Source organism: Coffea arabica, chromosome 8c, assembly GCF_036785885.1.
Source record: "Coffea arabica cultivar ET-39 chromosome 8c, Coffea Arabica ET-39 HiFi, whole genome shotgun sequence".
NCBI lineage: Eukaryota > Viridiplantae > Streptophyta > Magnoliopsida > Gentianales > Rubiaceae > Coffea > Coffea arabica.
The window spans coordinates 39835875-39860598 of NC_092325.1; the positions used below are offsets into that span (position 1 = coordinate 39835875).

Below are 24724 nucleotides of genomic sequence, written 5' to 3' on the forward strand. Positions count from 1 at the left end.
AGAGTAGTTAAATTAGTGTGGAGTTTCATACCATGAGTGCAATGGATATTCCAAAAGAAATTGTAAATGATGTAATGAAGTTTAGTGAAATAAGAAAAAAAATTATTTATCAAGAAAAAGAAATTAAAAAAGGAAATAGATGCATACTCATCTAATTTATACAAACGAAAGGGAAAATTATTTAAAGCATCCCTCACATTTTGATAAATGAATTTTTCTATCCCTCACTTTTAAAGTGTTAATTTTACGTTTCTTACAAATTTAAGTCAGCAAAATTTAACCCCCAAACTTAGGCTTTTTACCACTTTTGCCTAGATCCCTCATACGTGGTCATTTTTTAAAGGGCAAAAAGATTAGGTACTATTTGTAATTAAATAAATGGTCTGATCTATATTTATTTTTTTCTTCTAAAAAGCATAATCTAAACCCAAAATATATTCTTTTTCTTAAAAAATTAAAATTTGACTCATATTCATTTTTTACTCAAGACAAGTGGAATCTAATTTTTTTCTGTATGTTAAAAATGATCATATATGAATCATGTGGTGATTTCAAACTGAAAAGTGGTCAGAATACTAAATTGGAGCCAATTTTTGTTGACTTAAATTTGTAAGAAAAATAAAATTAATATTTTAAAAATATAAAATAGAAATATTCATTTGACAATCTTAAACAATTTTCCCTGAACAAAACAATGAGCTGCAAGCACGTGTACAACATCTTGTGCGGCGTCGTTTCATTGCTCCGTGCTGGTTGGGCAGGTGCACTTTTTCTGACAAAGTAATTATAGGGCCATCAGTTAACGTTAAATTCGGTGAATCCATTGACAGACAGACACATCATCCGTCATTGACGGGACTTTTCTTGCGTCCATAAATTTTTGTACCAGTACTTTCTATTAATACTTTTTTCTTTCTCTTCAATCTTTTTTTTTAAAAATTTTTTTTTTCTTAAATCTAGAATAAGAAGAATTGTTAAACTATGGAAACCACAATCTTGGACCAAATTTCAAGGAAACACTTTTGCGAGTCTAAATTGTCAAAGGGATACCTATGTGATTTTTTTTTTTTTTTTGGGGGGAGGGGGGGGGGGGGGATACCTAAGAGCATCAAATTTCATTTTATCCAACTGAGGTGTCTCTCAAATATGGAAACTCGTGATACTAATCAATACAGTTAGGAACCTAACGTGAGGTGTCTCACCCTGGCAAGCAAAGGAAAGAAATGGATTGATAAGTTTGGGTCCTTTGACTACCAAATAACTTAGGTTAATAACTTTGGATAAGTGAATTTCAGCCAAAAAAATATTTGGACCAATCCTTGAATTTCTTTCGTGATAGTTGGTATTAGACTGAACCTCACATGGTTTTTTGCGAGAAGCGAGCCTGAACCAATGAATTATGATTCTTCTTATGCAAGAGCGTGAAGGATACTGTGTGTGTCGTGTATGGGAGCCACCTCTAAAGTCAAAACATAATTTAAGTGCATGGGATTTACTTTTAGAGTCTAAGCACAACTAAGTTTACAGTTTGGATTTTGACGTCCTTTGCAAGAACACAAAATTCCAAAGGAAGAGAGATTTCAAGTTAGGGTAAGAAGTAAGAACGATTTAACAGTGACAAAGAGCAGGAAGAGGAAAGAATTTCTAGGAACAATTTGAAACACTTTTGGAACATTTTGTTTCTGAGAGTCACAAAGGTGAGAAAAATGACTTATCCCACATCGAATCAAGCAAAGAAAAGAAATGAATTGATAAATTTGGGACTTTCAGCTACCAAACAATTTGGGCTTATCATTTTGGGTGAATAAATTTCAGCCTAAAAGTTACTTGAATCAGCTCCTAGACTCGAATTGTGACAAAATCTATGAGCTATTTCTAATAAAATATTTGTATATAAAATACTGGAAAAAGCTAGAATTTGCATGCTTCCAATAAATAGAATAAGAGTCTACGCGTAATGAAAAAAAATGCATTGTGAAAATATTAAATTATCAGATAATGCAATTGAAGAAGTCTTAAATTATCAAATTGCAAAAAAAAAAATATCATCAAATACTAAGACTACTAGGCCATTAGTGGCATGCTTTGATTTTGGAATGAGGCGAGTCTCCTTTTCTTCTCCACTCTTTTCCAACTGAAAAACAAAACTATCAAGACTAATCGTGACTGTTGAAAGAAAAAAAAACTATCTACGTACAGTATATTGGGGTTGGTAAAATGGTTTTCCGTACGATTTGAAAGCATAGGAAAGATGCAAAAATTCCAAGTCAACCAGGTACGGCCCAAATGATGGTTGAGGAAAATGTTATGGATCCAATCACTCAATTTTGAAAATTCAGTTGGGGGTCAAACTTGTGCAGTTGCTTGGAAAAATTCTTAGACAAGTGTCTCATGGAATTGCTGAATTGCAACTGAAAATAATTTTCGATTTCCAAGCTCTATCCTCTAGATTTGACAGGAACAAGTACTCTTTATTGCTTTACCAGTTACGATCCTCATCAATATATAGTAGGAGATGAAACTAGGGTTACAAATCAATCCAGCTGCTCGTGAAAAAACTTAAATCGAATTTGATCAATATTGAATTCGAGTCGAGTTCGAACTGATCAAATCGAACTCGAGTTCAAAGATATTCAATTCATTAATTCGCGAATCGGTTCGATTATATATATATATATATATTATTTTAATAGTAAAATTACATATATATATACTTAATATTTTATTATTTATTAAGAAATTTATTATTTTATTTTTTTAAGTTTGAACTTAATTCGAATTTAACTCAAATTCAAACTTGAGTTTTATACTGAGAGTTCGTCAAGTTCAATTTGATAAAACTCAATCGAAATTTAACTCGATTAGATCAAAAACTTGACTCGACTTGACTCGTTTGCAGCTGTAGATCAAACTTCAACTCATATGAACTTCAACTCATATGACTTGAAAATCAGGTAGGAATTGTAGTGACATGCAAAGGAGAATTGAAGATTAAAAGGGCATACTTGTAATAAACTATCTGGCAGTTGTTCAGTACAATTACAACACTTGATGTAATGATCATCATCACTTGTACTAAAACCCTTAGATTTTTTTTTAAGAAGCAACCCTAAATCTTATGTTGATACAAATTGCAAAAAAGATTTATTATTGCCTTTCTCATGACATGGGCAAAAATGAAAAGCAGGTAAAGAAACACATGAAGTTAGGATCCACATAGGTCAAAACCCCACATAATAAAAGCAGTTGAACAGTTGAAAACCTGCAAACCAAGTTTACCTTTTGTGGTGGTATTTCCTTTCATCACCGTGTTTTATTTAATTAATAATTTCAAGAATTTCACAGAAACTCACAATCTATATTTTTTTCTCTCTTTCTAACTGACAAAAGAGATAGATTAGCTGATGAATCTTCAATGATAGGTGTGGAAAAAGAAGAAACATCAGAAATCAGCAAAATAATAAGGCCAGAAGATAGTTCAGGCAGCAGGGTGAAGGCTTTGGAGAAGCAGCTGTAGGGAAAGAAATAAGGAAATATGGCCACAGAGACCAAATCTAATGTGGTAAAAGTGAAGCCCAGCGGGGGGAATCAATTGGGCTCCTCATCAATTTCATCATCATCATCGTTAGCAAAGGAAAAGGGTGAATCATCTATGATCAAGAAAAAAGCTGCTGAGAGCTCTTCATCTAAACAATCTGCTGATGCAAAACAGAAATCTTTATCAAGCACTATTTCCAAAAGTGAGGTACCTCTGTTGTAAAGATCACTCCTTTTGTCTCTATCGGATCTTGTTCAGTAGCCAAGTTATGATTTTTATTGTTTGTTTTCTTGGATTATAATCTGTTCTTTCCCCCCTTTCTCTTTCAATGCCTATAATGAATGCTTAATTTGTGTGCTTAAATCATTGCGTTTGATTATGGAGAAAGGATGTATTTTTAGTAGTTATTTGTTTTTTGTATTCTAGATTTTGGAATCAAGTTGTGATTTCTTTTCTTTGAGCATTTCACCTGGTGTAATTTGCGCTTCTTTTGTATCTGTAATTCAAGCAATAGACTTATTTGAATTGCTTGCTGCTCGAGATTGATTAAATTGTCATGAATTCGATAATTTCATTGGGTAATCAAATAGTCAGAAAATTGACTAGCAAATAGGATTTCGATTTCCAATTTTGTCTTCCTATTAAATTTTGAAACTCAGATACCCAGCAGACGCTGGTCTCTATTTGATGCCATCGTGTATTGATGCATTCACATATGGAGACATAACCAGTTTATTGTTGGAAATGTTATTTGATTCCATGATTTTGGCTTTGGCTTTGATTATTTGTTTTGGTATGTGATGATCAAGTGAAGGCAAAAGCAAAAGGAACATCTAGTTCGTCGAAGGCTGTGACGAAGAGAAAGACAGTAACTAAAACCAGAGAAAAGAAAGTTTACTCCTTACCTGGCCAGAAGTTTGACGTTCCTGAAGAGGTCAGAAGTTTTTGAATTTTGTTTGAATCTTTGTATGAAGTCTGGGTATTGACTGATTTTGCTTATTAATGTATCGGCGTTTTGGTCAACAGAGAGAGCCTTTGAGGATATTTTATGAGTCGCTGTCACACCAGATACCTTCCAGTGAAATGGCAGAGTTTTGGTTAGTCATTTACTCTTTTGTTATTCTGGAAACATGGTTTGATCTGTTGGTGAATTCATTCTATTGGATAAAGTAGGGGTTTCAACAAACAAAATATGTCAAACACAATCAACATATAGAACTATTTATCTCTCCCTAAGTATGAAGTAAATTGAGATCAATAGACCAGTTAATGATGATAACAATAGTAGAAGACTGAAAAATCATGACGCTCAGATTCAAGTTTTATAATGTGCAAAATGCAAGTGGAAATAATTATGTGACAAAGCCATTCTGAAAGTTTCTCCGTCAGGAAAATAATGGGAGTATGAAAGTTCTATCTGGCACATCAAGATGTCAGCTAAATTCTATCTTCACTTCCTCATACATGAGAATATTCATAATTCATTCTCTTCCACTCCTAAAAACTCTGACAAAGTGGTTTTTGAGGAGATGTTATTAACTGAGAAGCACATGAAAATCAGAACAGGTACGTTAAAGCTTGGTGAAAGGAGCATGTTCCTGAAATTTCATCAAGATTGGACTTGAAATGAATATTTTATGTTCTACAAGGTTTTAGATGTTCTTCACCTTTGCGTACTCTCTCTCTGTCTGGACCTTTGTTACTTTCTCTAATTTTCTTACTGGCCCAGAACCATAAGTTTTCCTTTGTTAAAATCTATACACAGCTTGAAGTATACTCTAGATATGCCCATTGAAGTGCATTCCCATGTGCACTACCGGGATTGCTGAGACACTGACTAACCACACCAACAACATGACCTACATCTATTGTTTTAGACCCCTTCATTTTATTTCTCCCTTGTAGGATGCTGTTTAGAGCTAAGATTGAAATCACCAGACTGTGCATTGTAGATCTCTTTCAAGTCATCGTTTAGGAAGTTATTCTTGCCAGCAAGACCTGGTCTTCGGAATTAAAAAAAAATCCGCAGATTTATAAGAATATCAAAAGATGTAACAATGTATAAAGCAACCTCGAGAGAATTATCTTTGATGTAACAACTATTAAAATTGAGGATTCACTGTCCAGCTGGTGAGAATTATTTGCAATTCGAACTTTGTGTTGCTTGCATATATACAAGCGCAGGTGTTTGAGGCATTGCCATTGGCTTTTAGGATGATTAAATTTCAGTACGAATTTAAAGCCCTTTTCTCACTCATGTGCCAAAGTTGCCTGCATAAACTTTGATGAAGAAGTCTAAGATTGTCTTTGACTAGGTTTACAAGTTGAATAATTTGACAAGGTTAATTGTAAAACAACTAGATAATTCGTCCCTTTTTTTATCAGCCTAACAGTTCAACCCAGTAGCTTTTATACCAGTTTGTTGTGAAGTAGGGTTTGTTTGTGTTTTGGGGGGGGGGGGGTGTAAGAAGGACAACTGCATTAAAAATTTCCAAACCAGGATGAACACTTTTTTTCCTGAAGTATCATATATAATGAAATTCTATACCAAGCAAGCAACAATGATAAATATCACAATAAATGGGTTTCACCGTTTGCAATATCAGTATTGACCTTAGTAGGTGGACAATCCCAGTTGACCAGCTGAAACTAGTTGGTGTCAATATGGATTTGGCCACTCTTAGAACTCACATTTTTGTGACAAAGAAAAAGAATAGTCTTCCTCATCTGGAAAACATACATTGGCAAGTGAAAAAGTTACAGAAAGAGAAGAAAATCTGGAACTTTGGTGTCATGACTCATTGATGATTTTTAAGCCTGATCTTAACTAAATTTCTGCAGTTCTTCTTCTCAGCAAGAACTTCATATCTACCTGTTCTGATTTTCAACTTGGTCAGTGTTTGGTTACCTCTTTTCAAACCTACTTCTCAAAGTTTGTTGGATACAATGAGAATGTATAATGGATATTCACCTTTTCTGGTGATGCAGTATTGTGATCATCCCAGTTCGCCAAACCAAACTTTGTATTTCCATTTTTTTTTGTACTGGAGAATTTGCATCTTGATATTGCCATGGTTTATAGATTTTCCAAGCTGTGTTTTCCACTTCTTGCTGCCCTATCTTTTCTGTTGATAATGGTTTGTTACTACAGTTATCATGGCTCTTGATTGGTTTATTTCTCATATTTTACTTCAATACATTATGAAAGAGATGACCTATGTTGCCAGTACCCCTACCTTTCCCAAGAAATTGGGTATTCAAGCAAGCCCATAAGAACTGTAGTGTCTTATAGATAAACATGCCCAAACTGCATTATGGATCTCACTTTGTTAATTTGAATTTTCCACATTGTAGTGGTTTTGATAGACAAGAAGTATCCATTTTGTGCCTGTAATTTTTGTTAATATGTGCCAACTAATATAGTATTGATGAAGGTGTTAAAGCATATAGTTGTACATCTAAATTGTGCATGAATATATAAGGCTCTGATGGACAGAAAAAAAGAGTAAGTAAGGTAAAGAAATAGGAAAGAAGTTGATTTAGTTAAATTGGAGAAAATTGAGATTCAAATTAAGTGGTTAATAGTTTGCCAATGAGATATGATGAGACCAAACAAATGTTGTATAACCTTAAAAATTCGCTGACGTAAACTGTTGGAAAGTGTCCCAGCAGTAAACTTTTCCTACAATTTTTCCTGTAACAAGATGTGGCCGATGATCAGAAAGCTATCATGAAATTGTTTCCGTTTTGCTTCATTGGAACAATATCAAAGGGTACCAGAGCACTTAGATCCTTGGATAGTATTTTCTGGATATCTTTTTGTCCCATTTTCTGTGGAAGAAACAAGGGACATTTTCTGTAGGCAGAACAAACTAGGGAACGATCATGGTATTACATCTTGCTATGCTTGTGGCTTGGGTCATTTTGTCTGGGGTTGAAATTGGGGTTGACTTGCGAGAGGTGAGGTGGATTGGGATTCTTGCTGTGGGAGAACACAGAGTCATCGAGTCTCTTTCCTTCCCGCTCTCTCAGAATACATCTTATCTTATAAATATCTTATAAATGGAATTTACAAATAATAAACAGTTGATGAATAGTCAAAACTGTTGGGATATTTGTGTCCAAGTAATGTGAACTTTTTTTTTTTGGGGGGCACCAGATTTTTTGAGTTTAGGAAAAGACTAAATGTAAAAATTTTCATCAAATTTTAATATGATTGGCTGCAGAAGAAGCTCTGCCAAACGAGACAATTGAGAAGAATGAGAAATCTTATGACAAGTTAATGTCAGTTATTGGAGTTGTTTACATCATTCTTACTGGACTGTAGCTTCTGTAATTTTGTCTTAATTTATTTGTCCGACTTGGAGAGGGATTCGGAAGCAAATGTGATCATTATTGTTAGCATTTTCTTTTCAGCAGTGTTATATACTTGGGATCTACAGTTGCTGTTTATTATCCATGAATTATTTCTTAAGTTGGCTAGAATAAGTCAGAAATATGAACAAAAAAATGACACCAGATTCAAACCCTTGATTCTTTCTGTATGCTAATGGGAAAAGACATCTTCCATCATGTCTGTTTCGTGCTGCTCTTTCAAAACAGAGCATGCTTCCTTGTTGAAATATTTGGCATTCTTGCCCATGACACTGCCAGATTTTGATTTAGCCTTATCTGGGGTAAGTTGTAAGCCAACCTCGTCTTCACATATCTAGGGTAAGTTGTAAGCCAACATCTTCTTCACATAGTGGCTCATGTCTAATCTCATAGAGGTTTTTTGAATCTTTTTCATATTCCATCTCCAGGAAGATGATATTTAGTTTTAGTCCTGGCTATTAAGATTTATAACTTGGAAATAGAGAAAATACAAATAAATATCTACATAATAACTGAATCTTGGGTACAAATATTCCTCCCATGCAATTGTTGGGACAGCTAAAACTTCTCAGCAAAGACTTTGGAACAGTGGTGGAGCCAGAAAAATTTCTCAGAGGGGGCATATATAATAGATAGTTGAGACATGTAACAAATAACATAAGAAAATACAATGAATCCACTAATGCCTTGTGAACTCATCAAAGCTCTAAATTTTTTGTTACCCATTAGTGGCTTAGAACCCCCTTTGAAACTATGGCTTTTACTTGTAGTCATACTTAAACCGATGGATTGTATATCTTACTTGTTCATATAACTAATAACTGTTTATATAAATACTTCTAGAAACATGTAATATTGACTTTCTACAAATTAGTCAGGATAAAAGCATAAAATTCGTTACCTGGAACAAATATTTTTCTTTGGTCGGGGGGGCAAATTTACAAACTACTGATGTAAAACCAATTTAATATTTCTAAATTTCATATCTAAAGTTGTCATTTTCTTTGGGCTCGTATAAACCAATATTTAGCGGCATTTGTCAGAGGCTTTCTAGTTAGGATATTGACTCTGCCACATTTAGCTGGCTTTGGTCAAATATTAAACTCAATGGTTTCCTAGAGTTTTATTTTTTTCAGAAAGCTGGTATATAATTTCTGCAGTGACATACCATGTAATGAAGCAGTAAGCCACATGTTAGGGGCTATGCTAGCCTTCTGATTTCTTCTTGCCATTTTGTTGAACTTTTTCTTGAATAAGATGGACAAGATGCTTATTTTTCTAGCTGTCACAGTCACCAATTCCATCATCCAACCTTTCTTCCAATCAGCATTAGAAGCTATTGAAAGTAAGGCCATCCAGAAGAGGATCTTGACTTGCATTGGTGCCACATGCTGTACTCAAGAGTTCGCACTACTCTAACTAAAGAAATAGTCTGTTGTCTGCAAATAGTGTTGTGGAAACATGTTGTTCATCAAATTAATCAGATTACCAGGCCTTCCTTTAGAGGGATTGCTTTGAGGATTGTTTGTGTTAGCTGTGCCATGTAGAATTGCACTGCAAAAACTTTGATCCATTATTTCAGCCTAACAGAGCAATTCATCCTGTCTTTTTCTACTTTTCACTACTGAACGGAGTGTTAGTTTCACTTCTCAAAGTTCAAAAGTTAACATTACAGTCTGTGCATGTAGTGATTGAACTGGGAATATAGTGTGGTGAGTTATTTTCAGATAGTGCAGAAGATCCTCACAAATCAAGGTGCTTCAAAATGACTACAAACTCTTGCTCTTAGAAGAGAAAAACATTTATTTCTTGGCTATGAGACTTTATCATTTTGACTCTATTGATTCATTCTCTCACTACATTGCAATCATCTTCAAGATCATCATTGAGGGACTATATTAAATTCCTCAAAGAAAATTTAAGATCATAGTGTGATATCCACATTCTATCACGAAACAGTTTTACTCCTTTCATTCTGGAGAACTTTATGATGTGACCCTCGCAACCATGAAGCGCCTGCTGTGCTTTGTTTGCTTATAATAGAATTCTTTGTTTCGATGGATTTTTCCGAAAAATAAAAAAAAAAGGAAAAAGAACTCATTGCTGCATAGTTGCCTTTTATTCTGATTTCTAATTTCCCTGAGATGAACATGACCTAATAGATTGTGCTGTACTAAAACATGAAGATTGTCTATATGCAGGTTGATGGAACATGGCATGCTGTCACCTGAAAAGGCAAGGAAGGCTTTTGAGAAAAAGCAGAAAAAGCAAAAACAACTTCGGACAGGAACTCCTATTAAATCTCCACCACCAAGTAAACCTGAGAGCTCCAAAAAGCCACAGCAGGCATCAAAGAATGGTGAAGTAAAAACAAAGAAACGGATCATAGATGACAGTGATGATGACGACGATTTTGTACTGAGCCATAAGAGGAGGAAGGGATAAGAAGGACCAACCCTTCCTATGCATTGTAGTACTGTCAACCTGATGTTGACTCATTTGACTATAACAGGGATCAGCAAGTTTTCGAGGAAGAAGATAGCGTGCATAGACATTGTCTAGACATTCTTATTTATGAAATCAATAAACAAAAGAAAGAATTGGATTCATGTTAATTTACATTTCAGAAAACACCAGGCATACTTCTGCTCATGGTCTCTTGAACAGCGATCAGGACAGAGACATGAGCATCTAGGGCAACACTAGGATATCATAACCGTGTATTTTTCTTACCTCATACTCAACTTTCATTTGTTTCTATTCCTATCCCATAAACAAAGGACTTAGGTATTTGATACTTTACTAGCATTTTTTTTTTAATTGAAAGGAACTAGCATATTGCCTTTCTTTTGGATGATGCCGGCTGACCCCAGGTGGCTCATTTTCCTTGCTGTAAAAAAAAAAATTATGTTTAAGGTCTGTTACTATTAGAGTTTGATCCTGTAATAAAGAGTTATATATTGACCGGTGACTTCTCAACTGTTTACATGGGGAGTTGCTGCCTTTCTTTAATACTTGGGACCAAGTGCGCAAGGATATACAACAAATGCTGCATTGATCAGGACTTGCTCCATCTTGAGTGTTCAAGAACTTGGTGACAGAAACATGAATGGATATACATCTGAGTACTGACATTGGCAGAATGTACAAAAAGCAGCTCATGATTCAGGCCGGAACTTATAGTTCCAAATACATGTAATACACAGGACGTGCTTGCCTCTGAATTTGCATATGAATGGAACAGAAGATGCTAAAAAATTTCTATCTGCACCTAGCTAGTAGAATGGTTCCCCAGGGTAAAATTCATAACCTCTCTCCATTCCCTCCATTTGCCCTCCAAGGTACAAATGGTTCTACAGTATTTGATTGTTAAGATTCGCATAATCTTCCCTTTCCATTTTTTGGCATCTTTAGGAGTGGTCAAGAGTCTTACTTCTATGTAGTCGAGGCAAAATGGCTTCACCTGTTATGGCAGACCATTGCGATGGCCATTAGGCCTACTATGGCAAGTCATAGTTGAATGTTACAATTGCTGTCATAACCGGCTAAATCTTCTAAGTTTGTACTCAGTGTAATGACAGTTCTTTTGCTTGCCATTTATATTTCTAGCCAAATGGTGACAAGTCAAAGAATAGCATCAGATTTGGCAGTTAAGGAAATAGTTGTATTAAAGTTGCAGTTCACTTTAACCGTACGATAATGGTTAATTATCACTAGTGAAAAGCATTAGATTTGGCAGCGCATTTATACTGCCAAAATTGAGCAGTAGTTGAAAGCAACAACACAAGTAACTACATTGGATGATTAACAACTTGACATTAAATGTAAATGGGGACGTTCTCGATTTGATGATAATGTGACAGACTAAGACAAACCATCCTTTTTATAATTCGCATGTGGAACCAGATTCAAAGGATTTGACATGTTATTGCTAGCCACTTCTCGATGCATCTGCTCAGAACAAACATATATGTATCTGGTGCATACGTGCGCATGTGGATTGAACAATTCAAATGGAATTCTCTCTCATTTGAGTCTTCAGTTGCAAAAGTGTTTCAAAACCTGAAACCTGATGCTGATGGACCATTGTTTTGTTGCAAACTTGCAGGTGCAAGATGACACGCTTCATCTGAAGGTTTTACGCATTCAGACAACTTGCAGAATATGCAAACTTATGCTGATGTGCATGGATTAATTTATCCGTGCTTAGATACCAAACTTATAGAATTGAGAGCTTGTACATCTTTAGTGTCAGAAGCATCATGTGGTTCTACTACCAATGATGAAACATCCATCTTCATGGTCCAGCCTAGATGTGGAAAAATTGCAATGTAATGGGGGTGCATTGCCTCTGGTGAAGTTATTACCAATGATATAAATATTTTGTGTCAGAAACTTTTCAGAATTTCTATTAGATTACCACAATGATTCATGGAAAAGGGGATAAATCATACAGTCACTGACCTTTTGTGGCAATTAGGATTAGCTCAAACACCCCTCCCTACTATTGGAAATTTCCCGAGGTTTTTGTCAGTTTCACTTTGCACCTTATTTTAAAAAAAAGTATCACTTGCCTCCCCTATTTTCAGATTTTTATAACATTTTCAGCCCAATTCAGATTATATGATTAAAATACTCATTTTAGGAAAGAAAAAGTAATTTCTTTTCAATAATGCCCTTTTGTTGCCTTACTTTTAAAAAAAAAGTAAGTATAATAATCAAATTTTAAAAACAAGGACAAAAGGCATAAAATGTACCTTTTTTAAAGGGACAACATATAGTAGCCACAACCATAAGCAATATACTTTTTTAAAGTACAAACAAATAATAAAAGTTTATTTAACATATTTTTAAATTACAAAATAATTATCTTCCTTTAGGGTCTGCCTATTTAGTACCCTAAGGTCGTACAGTAAGAAATAAACCCGATATTACTGTTATTTTTTGGCAAAAAGCATAAATTTCTTCTGCAAAAATGGAGCTAGCTACAATTTTAAAACTTCAATATTGGGTACACCCTCATTTATCCGTATGACTACCAAATGAGAAAAATCTTTCTTTTATGTAAAATGTTTCGATTGAATTTAATAAATGTTATGAATTGTTTAGAATCTTAAATTTTTATTTCTCTAGATTGATGTCTTGAAAATTTAGAAAAGGAAAAAAGTTTTTAAATTACATTTAAACTTATTTGAGATGTTTATAATGTGTAAAAAGTTATTTTTTTCTTATCTTTATGATATTTCAAATAGGTTTTACATGCATTGTTAATTATTTATAATTCATAAATTTTAAATTTTGTCTCCAAATTATAGATAAGAATTGTTAAAGGATCACTCAACCCTAAATTAATAACTTTTCATTAAAGAACGCATCCATCAAGTTTTCAAACGTCAAAAAAATGTACATCAATTTGGCATTACAACTAAGGGACTACAACAAAAAGGGCAACTTTGGAATGAAATGATTTTCTCTTTCTTAAACATGGCGCATTTTAATCGCATAACTTGAATTGGGTTGAGAATGTTACAAAAATTTGAAAATAGGGGTGGCAAGTGATACTTTTAAAACTTTAACGGTGCTAAGTGAACCTATCAAAAACCTCAAGGGCTTGAGGTTTTTGAAATTATCCCACAAAAAATGTGCATTGTGATTTGATGCTGAACATGTGATTTGATGCTGAACAATATAATGTACAAAATATCTACCAAACAGTAGCAACTGAAACATGCACTGTGATTTGATGCTGAAGAATTGGCCTTTCATAATATGTATAAAAATCTACCAAATAGTAACCGAAGCTTACCCCATATAGAGTGATTTCTAGAACTTGTGAGTTGTCTGTAATATCTGTAATGCTTCGGTACATTAATTGGAACACCCCCACTACTGATTGTTCAGTTTCTCTGTTAAGATTCATGAAACGAAACCCTTTGTACTAATCTGTCTATGGATTTTTCGTGCGACAGCCTTTCAAAGATTATTATTGTTGTGTGACAGCTAACAATCAATATATGAGCCTGATTCCTCAGAAGAAAAAAAAAAAAAAGAGATTCTTGGAATGGATTGACAACCAGCTCAATGGATTGGCAACTTAGTCGGTATTAATTGAATCTTGACTCTCGGGTTTTTGGCATTAATTAAAATCAGAGCTTAAACTATCCCGATTGGGCCATTAATTAGACGAGAGATTAGACGCTTGGGATCTAATCCAATTTTAACAAAACTTTTTCTGTACGGAGCTTAGCACAAAGGTGTACAGTACAACAGAGCTTTAAAAGGCCGGTTTGGGATTACGATGCTTTTGGTAAAATATATATATATATATACTTTTGATAACACTAAAAGTACTTTTAAAGTGTTTGGCGAACATCATCCCATAAAACTAGGAGTAGAGATTTTGGTGTTTTTAGAGTAGCTTTTGCCATTTTAAAAAATAAAATATTAAATTTTATCCTGTATTATGAACCAAATAAAGAGATAAACACTTTTAAAAAAATTTCAAATTACACATTATCCAATGCAATAGATACTAATTGACTATATCTCCAAACAATATATTTAAAAACGCTTAAACAGTTAATAAGTATTTTTATTCAAAACTCTACTGAGGCAGTACATTTGAATTAATAAGCTACCGCAACCCCAATTTAAATCCATTAATCCTTTTGATGTATTAAAGTAAAGCAATAGCACCATCCTTAGAGGACACACTTGGGATTTTTTTTATTTTTATTTTTTATAAAGGGAAACTGGAGTGCTTCAAGTAGGAAATAGGCCGTCACAGGTTTTGTCTTGTTCATATTGATTAATATAATTTTTACGACTTTTGATGTAAACTCGTACAATTTGAATGTAAATTTAAATTTGTCAATTCATACAATTAAATCAATGTAAAATTCGTAATTATATTAAAACTATACGTGTTTACACTAAAAGTAACAAGAATTACACAAATCGATTTAAACTGGACTGTGAGACCCTAATCCAATTCAAGTCATACACCAAATTATATTGTTGGGGCATAACTCAACTTATATTGGATTAATTACAGAACTTTCCCCTAAGTTATAGCCTGACGGTCTCTTTGCTTCCAAACGTTATCTGTTTTTGTCTTGCTTTGCCCCTTTAAGCCTTAAGGTGATGAAAATCAGCAAATCCTACCAAGGAAGATGAGGAAACTATAGAGATGGGTTGCATATGAAACCTCGAATTATTGTAGAAATGACTCGATTATGACAGGTCTGCCCTACCCATCATGAAAGCTGGAACAAAAATTTAAATGAAGGTGACATAATTGGCTAAAACAATTTCCTAGTGATAAAACTGCCGTTGCACGAAAATGATAAAGAAAAAAAAAAAGCATTAATTTGGCATCTTTGTGTTGACTTTATACAAGCTAGGGAAGCTTGATTCCATATTGAAGGTGATTAAGATTTAAGATATTTGAATTGTGTAACAGATGTCTTAAAAACCACCCAAAATAGTAGTCATAGTGTTTGAACAGTACACACACACATCTACACATATATACATACATACATACATACATACATATATATATATATATATATATATATATATAGTTTTCCTTATTCCTTTAACATTTAATCATTTCGGGTCCCAATAGAAGAAATTGTTAACCCCGAATTAAAATTATAGATACTGATAGAACCAGAGGTTAAGATTTTCTTTGGGAGAGAGAGGAGGGAGGGGAACGAGGGGAGGTCAAAACTAAGAAAAAAGTATATGTAAAGGGGCACTCTTATAATTTTATGGAAAGCAAGTTCTAATATTAATAAGGATACAAGCAAATCCGTTTTAACATTTTAAGGGGATGAAAAATGATTTCTAAAATTTTGGAAATGCCAAGCTGAATTTCTATGAGAATATAAATATAAGACTTTCAATTTTTTTCAAGGATGTATGGAAGAATTTCTAAAATCTGGGGCGGCCCTCCCTCTACATCCGCCAGACAGATTAAATATATTAAGCATAGACAAGGATCCTATTAGAAATCTACAACAGTGGTATGAATATGACCACAGATGTTGCAGAATGTCAATAATAATCCTTGTATCCAAAACTTTTGTCTGGAAAGCCATTTTCTCCTAAAAAATTCTACGTTTTCCGTAAACACATTTTTTAATCAGTTTTTACATTATATATATCAAATCGTTACCGTACATTTTTCTACAAAAACTCCGGAAAACAGCTATTCAAATGAGAAGTTTTAAGATATTAATCACCACTAATAAATAGGATCAACCTTCTAAGTTATCAAGACATCAAGGTCAGAAAATCATTTCATTTCACCACGAATAGTGTACGCTGCTAGTAATGATATGTAGGAGTACATATGTTGTTATGGACATCGATGTGAATGTGTCTTCCATGCTTGAGCACAGTGAACCATTGATGTTCTCTTTACGAGTACAAATTAGTGTCAATCAACAACTCATATTGTTCTTGTACGATTATGCAGAGGAAGTACGAAAACAGGTGCAAAGGCCAAGCTCTTGCTTGTAGTATATTTTAATGACAAAGTTACTAGTGTACCATTGCTGAAAGCATAAACTTACGACAAAATTTGGTTAAAACAGATCAAGTATTTCACTTTCTGCATCTGGTTTGATTCTTTGCGATCGAACACAACCTAGGAAAATCTGCACTCTAGCGAAGCCTAAGAGTGGTTGGACGTGTTAGGGTGAAAATACAATTAATAAAATTCACTACCATTAATAAAACCATCAATAATAGTATATTATTCATTAGGCCAACTCCCTTCTGTCATGTTTTTTTCCTTTCTTTTATGTAACAGAAGTGCCAACTTATCTACTGATCGATTCAGGCAGGAATAACTAGTCAACGTGACTCAGTTCTGTGAATAATTTGCTTCAAGACTACAAAGTGCTGTGCAGATTTTGTAAATTCGTTTCTGGATTCTGTGTCCATTACCTGATCTTACTGATATTCCTTTTCCTTTCAAAAGGTATCTGGGTACAGATGGTACAACTTAACTTCTGATTTGGACCTGTAAAATTAGAGACAACTTAAATGCATCTACAGCAGATAGCATTGACCAGGCTGGAGCAAGGGCTTGAGTGATCATAGAATGATCTGTGTCTGACCATCACCTGCTTTTGCCCTTGGGATTGCGCAGCTATATTAAGAGTCTCGAGACTCGAATGCAAGTTTGTCCCTTGAGGGTAACACGTAACTTGGACATATTTCATATGCTACACGATAACACATATAATGCCTATTTATTCTTACTTCTTTTCTTTTTTTTTTTTTTGATAAATTGTTTAAAACTTTAAGCATCTATGTCGTACTTTCTGAAGTCTCGTGTCATTGGAGCAAGAAGATGAGTTGAAGAGGCCAAAGTACTCAATACGAATAATGCGACAACCTCAAAATAACAGGCTACACAAGGAAAAAGACTAATGCTTGGATATACCAAATCTTGCAGATTGTAAGTCTCTAGACTCAATTCTCAGCCAATGCTCAACTCCAATTCGATCCTTCTTACATTTTTTCTCTTCTCTTTTAACAGAGAACCTTAATTGCCAACATCACACTTAGTGACTGCTAAAGCAAGTTTACACAATTTATCTTTTAAGGATTTGGATATCCGCTGCATAGGAGACTTAAAAACTGGATGACTTGTCTCCATAAGAAAGACATTAATAAAATAGGTACTCCAATGATTCAACAACTGTGGAACACACAACATCTCCTAGCATGCTTTAAGCATAAAATCAAGATAAAGTGAACAAGCAATCTGTACAGTACTGCAGCCAAAGGGTATAAGCAAATACAGGCACAAATCCCTCAAGTGAAACAAAATTGTGCCAACAGATTTCAAATGTTTCAGTGAATTTTACCTTAATTTTGGTATAGGTAGGTGGTTTTACCTTGACTTTGAGTGCAATACTGTTGAATAATTCAAACAAATTTTATATCATTTATGTAATTAAAGAAGTTAAGAGACCTTAAACTTCAAAGGGACAAAGAGCATTTTACCCTGTTAAGTGCCCTATACTGTGTAAAAGATATTTTGCTTTTATTCTCTCTTAACATCCATCCCATTCAAGAACTCTTTTTCCTTTGCCATCCTTTCTTCCAATGTTTTATTTACCCTTTCATTATTTATTCTGAAATATTTTCTGGTCATATTTACTTTTTAAACTAAAATTTCATAACTCATAAATCAACAGATTATGCAGCAAAAAGAAGATGGAATGCTATAAATCTAGTTGATCCTCATTTGGGCAATGAACATTCATATGCAGGAAAACGATGCATTAGAAAATTTATGCAGTACCATTAAATTCTTCTCTATGAGATTCAATCCATTCTCATAGGAGCCAGTAATGTATTAATTGTAACACCCACAATTGTCCCACACTTGGGGAAAGTTTGGGGTGGAATGAAATTATATATGATCATACATGGACGACTAAAAGTTTGAATTAATCATTTTAAACCCGTGATTTCGCTCAATGGTTGTTGGGCTAGCCCGGGAGTTCAGGACATTATAGTAATTTCCTTCAATTTCATCATTGATATGTCCGCCAACACTGCTCTGATAAACTAGGGATGTAATCAAGCCGAACTGCTCGCGAGCAGCTCGGTCAAAAGCTTGACTCGAACTCGGGTTGACCGAGTTCGAGTCGAGCTCAAGCGGCTCGATAAGCTAAACGAGTCGAGTTCGAGCATCCAAAAGCGATGCTCGAAGGCTTGTCGAGTCTAATCGAGCTTTTTAATTTTAATTATTTAATATATTATTATAAAATTACTCTTATACCCAAAAGAGTTGTTGAATTTACAAAATTTTTCAAATCGTATAAAAATTTTAAAAGGACAATAATGTCTTTTCGCACAAAAATTATCAAAAAAATAAAATTTAGTAACTCGAGATCGACCGAGCTCGATAAGGCTCAATTGACTCGAGCCCATACGAGTCGAGCTCGAGTATTGCGAGCAAGCTTCGAGCTCGAGTATGGCGATACTCGAGTTCGACTCGACTCGATTACAGCCTTATGATAAACTACACAGAATGATGAATATGGATAAACAAGAAACGGCGGGTAAGTACATTAACTGAACTTCAATTAAACCATACTATAGAAATTAATTTCTGAGTTGTGATACGTGACATCTTTTTGGAGAAGGCAAGAGTGAATTGGTCAAAGGGTTGAGGATTTGAGCCACACAAAAACTTAAGTTATTTAGGGACCCCTTCTTGGATGTGACTATTGCATGGGGACTCAAAACTTAAAGAGGCATCGGATAAATGCAAACTACTACCAAACCAAGAACAATCCCTAGTTCTGAAAACACACCAATCGGGACCCGGTTATTTTCTTTTTTCACTCTTAATCAGAGAACAAATTGTTGTTAATTTCTTGTGTTTGCATGTCTTGCTGTGATGAAGTTAATTTCTTAATATTTTGGACTGAAGCGTTAACTGTGTGGAAAATGCTGTGTAATCGATGACGACAAGGGGAATTGATGCTTTCGGAAACGGAGTTGTTATGGGATTCAATAAGAAAGACTTAAATCTCTAATGAACCCTTTGAAATCGTACGGCTACAATGATTGATTTCTGAGAGTGTACGAATCAACAGATAAAACACTAGCAGGACAATGTTTTCCCTAAATAATTGGCATTCCCAATTATTAAGGTCAACCTCTACCATTCATTTTTCTTTTTTACATGATTTTAGCTCATTTGTTTGCCTGACCTAGGTGAATTTACTGCTCAAGTAACTTGACCCACAAAGAAATCAATGAACGAGGTAATAGTTTATAGATCAATTAGATCATTTTTCTTACCGGGTACTGCTTTTTTTTAAAAAAAAAAATTTGTTATTTTGAATTCTTCTGATTTTCCATTTGTTACGTGAAATGTCATTGGCTGTTAATTTATTATTCATATTTTTCTTTCGATTACTACACTAGGACAGAAATAAAAGTAATTGGTTATAGTAAATGTACAATAAGGTTTGAGGGAAGCCAAATTGACAAGTTAATATTTTTTTTTCTAGTTCATGTTTTGTTAATCAGCATTAAGCGGCAGAAATAGGGCAGAGGGAACCGTAAACCAATAATTTCATGCTTGATCAGGCCCCAACAGCTGGAGATATATAGTATATGGTAGTTTATATTGTGTAGTTATTTTCAGCACCTCATAATTAAGATTTTTCTTTTTGGCTTTCTTTTTTGGGGTTTTGAAGTTTTTTCCTGTTTGGGTGTTGGGCACGTCAATACATCAATTGAAACACTGTTTTTTTCTTAGGAGAAATTTAAAAAAAAAAATCACACTTTTATATTTTTCCGTTTTTCCTTTTGTGGTGTGAATATGACAAGATATCTTGTCACATATTTGTATGCACTCATTAAAGAAATAGTGTAAGAGGCACCTGCACATATGAAGATATATGTACCAAAACATAATGACCCATACAAATATATATACAATTCTTGAATGGACCCCTTGCTGAAATCTTCAAGTTGTTTCTTTTGCTTCTTGATTACAAATGGGATCAACTCAACATTGTCCACAAGTTATTAAAAAATATTCACATTGTTTAAACTCTTGGGGTAACTTTCTCAATGCATTTTCCCCAACAATTGAGCCTAGCTAATGGCCTAAGGCGCTCCAATACTATTATAATGGAGGATTGGTAGTGTTGTAAGCATGATGACAGTACTGCTGTGATAAGTAAAATAGATTATTACTCGGTCGACCTATACAAAGATCCAAAAGAGATATTAATAACAAGGGTTAGCAAAATCTTGGGTATCAAGATATATCTCTTTATTATACTACAATTATATAGCAAAGAAAAAGACATTCAATTCAACCAACCATGTTCCATTGTACTAGTGTTGCAGTAGTGATTCTAATTTGGGCCAAAAATTTCAGCGGCCATTAAACTATTGGTCGAATCATGTTTTGGCCATCAAACTATTTTCATCAGTAATTGGCCACTAAACAACTTAATCAGTAAACCTGTGACCATTTAGTCGATAATTGCTCTTAATATGTAAAATTATAAATACACGTGGCAAAGTGCGGGGGCAATTTTGTCCAGTAACTATGCGATCCTATTTCATAGATTAACTGCTAATTTCACAAATTAAAAGCAATTATCGATCAAATGGTCACATGTTTACTGATCATGTTGTTTAGTAGCCAATTATTGACGAAAAATAATTTCATGGTTAAAATATTATCCGATCAATAATTTAGTGGCAGTTGAGATTTTTTATCCTTCCAATTTTTTACACTCCCTAGATTGAGAATTGTAGCCCTTTTTTTTTTCCGGCCTAGTAGCACAACATTCCTTGTTAACAGTTAATTATACTAGCTAACATGATTGTGTAATTTTTTTTAACTAACCTATCTTCCTAATCAAATCCATGCAATCATACATGTGAAGAAAGGCAACATCAACTGATCAATCGTCCATACACATACTCACACACAAGGGTACAGATGGACATGCTAGGAGAGGACTATAAATAAGGACACTTACACATATGACTACAGTTTTGAAAATGATACATAAGGGGATAAATGTACAGTGAAATATAGGTGAAACCAGAAAGATATCAAATAGATGATAAAATCAGTAAGGGTTGCGTGGTACCAGAGAAGGGACCCCAGTGCATCATACTTCATAGGGTCTAGCAAGGTAACCCATTTCTTCATTGGGGCCCCATACCCCAACCCCCCCCCCCCCCCCCCCGGCCTCTCCCTTCCATCACCTATCCCTCTACCCAACACCAGATACTCCTTTCTCTCCTCCAACCTCTATTCACTCTCTGACCCCCATCTCTTTCCCCTTATAAGTGTGGTATGAGTCATTGGGAAATGATGGAAAAAAAAGGTCTTCATTACCTCATTGCATTTCTATATATGTTCCTTCCCTTTTCTCTGCTACAAGTCTTCACGCAATCCTGAAAACATCCATCTTGATCATTTCCTCAATTTTTCTTTGTCTTTAGTACTACTACTACAACTACTTCCACTCTCCCTTTCCTAATTTTGCATATTTACATGCACTTGCTACTGTCTTCTGGCTATACAGAATTATAGAAAAGCAAAAAAAACTTTGATGATTTGTTTGACTATGACTACTGATCAACTTCAGAGTTTAGAACCTGAGAGCAGTTCTAACTCAATATTTTCATTCTCATCATCCCCAACCTCCCCATTATCGCCAAACACAGCCTTAAAAACATCACAAAACCAATCAAACAACAGCAACAATCAGGATGCAGAGTCCAAGAAAATCAAGAGAATCAGAGATAGCAGCAAGCATCCACTCTACCGCGGGGTGAGAATGAGAAACTGGGGCAAATGGGTATCCGAAATTCGTGAGCCCCGGAAAAAATCCCGCATTTGGCTGGGGACTTTTCCTTCGCCAGAAATGGCTGCCCGGGCGCACGACGTGGCGGCCTTAAGCATTAAAGGCACGTCTGCAATATTGAATTTTCCAGAACTGGCGGGGTCGCTCCCGCGGCCAGCATCGCTCAGCCCACGAGATGTCCAGGCGGCAGCAGCGAAAGCTGCAGCTATGGAAAAGTTTGATTCTCTATCATCTTCATCGTCATCCACGTCGTCCACGTCACCATCGTCGTCGAATGGAAGAACGGCCGCGTCATTGACCTTGTCGTCGTCGTCGTCATTATCATCACTAGTCTCGGCTATAGACTTGTCAACCACCTCAGAGGAATTGAGCGAAATTGTGGAGTTGCCAAGTCTAGGGACGATGAGTTTTAACGAGACATCAATGGAGCTGAGGAATGATGATTTTGCATATTCTGATTCGGTAGATGGATGGCTGTATCCTCCTCCTGATCAGCAGCTGTGGATGATGAGCAGGAATGGTCATGATGATCAAGATGATCAAGGTGGATTTTCGAGCGGCTTTGAGTCTTTGTTGTGGAATTATTATTAGTTAGATAGTTAGTGATGGGATGGGATGGGATATTGGTGAATTTTTCATATGTGGGTGGGCTTGTTGTTGATTAATTTTTGTTGTGTGCTGGTGTTGTTTGTACATGTGTGATGAATTTTAGCTCATCCTACTTTTTCTTGGAGGGCTGAAAATAATCTCTCTGTCTCCCTCTCTCTCTCTCTCTCTCTCTCTCTGTCCTTGTCTGCTTGCTTCTGTAACCTCTTCAATGAATCTAACTGTACAGTGTTAGAAGCCAAAGAGAAAATGTCATAAATTCCTTTGAATGGTTGTTGCACACACATTAACACCTCCCTCTTTCTCTCTTTCTTTCGTTTTTTTTTTTTTTTTGCCTTTTTTTTCTTTTGGGACAAAGGGACTGGGGAACTGAGGGTAGATGAGATGATTGCTTTCGCTAAAGAATTTGCAGGTGCTGGATGCAGACTCATTTTTGGTAAAGTCCAAGTGATCTCTAATTTATGTTTAGGGATTTTGCCCTCCAAATTTGGCTAAGACTTCTTTTGAGATGTACATTTCATGGCAGGATACAATTAGACCTACAATTATAGAGGCCCATGGTCCTAGCATCAAGACATTGTACAGTAACACAATCATGAAAAAGCAGAAAGAGGAACTTTACTCAGTAAGCCTTTTAGAAAATTATCCTAAAAGAAGCTGATTATGAAGGGATCCCCCACTGACCTTTGTTCTTCCTTCTTGCCATTCCTAGTTTCCATTTTTTGCATAGGTTTTTTTCAACATCTCAAAACCCTAGTTTCTTTATTCAGCTTGAGCAAATTGCTACCTGGCAGATAGCAACGTGTTCAATTATGGAACTGTGTGATATTGATTCTCTTTTTCTACTTATGGTAACAGTTCATGGATTTTCTTGTTCACTATTCAACCTATGCTTGGAGAAGCTATGGATATTTTCTCTTTTAAAAAGAGAAACATTTATGACCTGCTGAAATAAAAACAGCAGCCAGCAAGGACTATAGGACCATCATTTTTCTGCCACCACATGTTCCGTATTTGTTTTTGTACAAAAGTATGGGCCAAAAAAAAGGTGATTTTGACCGTTGTTTTCTCAATTTCCGACGCTTTTCTTCCTCATTCCTGGTATATATATATATATATATATTTTCAGACTTTTGAAGTTATTTAATTAATTCCTGACATATATATGAAAAATGAATTTCTCCAAGGCGAGCCTTCTTTTCACAGAAACTGAGAATAACAGAATTAATAGACAAATGACAAGAAGTTCAAGCTCGGTTTGATTGTGTGACAGAGGCAAAGATGAACACTTAGAATTTTAAAGTTTCAATACATTTAAGGGATATTTTGAAACCATTTCGGTTTCCGAATAGGAGGAATATGTCACAAAAACCTCAACACTTTATAGTTCCCAGAATTTGCAAACCCTGTTAATGATTTGATTTTTTGCCAAAAGATTTTTTTAGGAGGATATCCCATTTGAGCTTTTTTTTTTTAAAAAAAATTGAAACAGTCTGCCTTTATTCGTATTGTTAATTAATACATCCCCTCCCCTCGAAGGAAAAGGGAAGATTTCCGACTAATATTGTCGACAACCAACTTATTTAGATTGGATTAGTATAAATTGGTGATGATTTAGCCACGTAATTATATTTCCCTCAATAAAGCAAGCAAAAGATTAACTTTGTATACATTGACAGTATAGTAATATTTTTAACGCCAGTAGTTATGAATATATGCTAATAATTTTTTCAATCCTAGCAGTTATGGATACATTAATTTTACCCATCACGTACAATAATTGCAAATTGGAAAAAAAAAAAGGTTTGAAAAAAGAGCAGCC

The 24724-nt window shown here is 34.8% G+C and overlaps 2 protein-coding genes across 6 annotated transcripts; both read left to right on the forward strand.

Annotated features, from left to right (window-relative positions):
* Positions 1 to 3075: 3075 nt before the first annotated feature.
* On the forward strand, positions 3076 to 10709 carry LOC113707217 (uncharacterized). 5 transcript variants are annotated; one of them, XM_072063532.1, is made up of 5 exons: positions 3076 to 3187; positions 3423 to 3745; positions 4353 to 4472; positions 4565 to 4635; positions 10114 to 10709. In XM_072063532.1, the coding sequence occupies exons 2-5, from the start codon at positions 3536 to 3538 to the stop codon at positions 10355 to 10357; spliced, it is 645 nt and encodes a 214-aa protein (XP_071919633.1). In that variant the 5' UTR covers positions 3076 to 3187; positions 3423 to 3535; the 3' UTR covers positions 10358 to 10709. The 5 variants fall into 5 exon arrangements, with proteins under 5 accessions (XP_071919633.1, XP_071919632.1, XP_071919634.1 ...); XM_072063531.1 differs by having other exon boundaries at positions 3156 to 3290; XM_072063533.1 differs by lacking the exon at positions 3076 to 3187 and adding an exon at positions 3269 to 3287.
* An 11013-nt stretch (positions 10710 to 21722) lies between these two features.
* LOC113705322 (dehydration-responsive element-binding protein 3-like) lies at positions 21723 to 23171 on the forward strand. The gene has a single exon (XM_027227127.2). It carries the CDS (start codon positions 22042 to 22044, stop codon positions 22885 to 22887), a length of 846 nt encoding a protein of 281 aa, XP_027082928.1. The 5' UTR covers positions 21723 to 22041; the 3' UTR covers positions 22888 to 23171.
* Positions 23172 to 24724: the final 1553 nt, after the last annotated feature.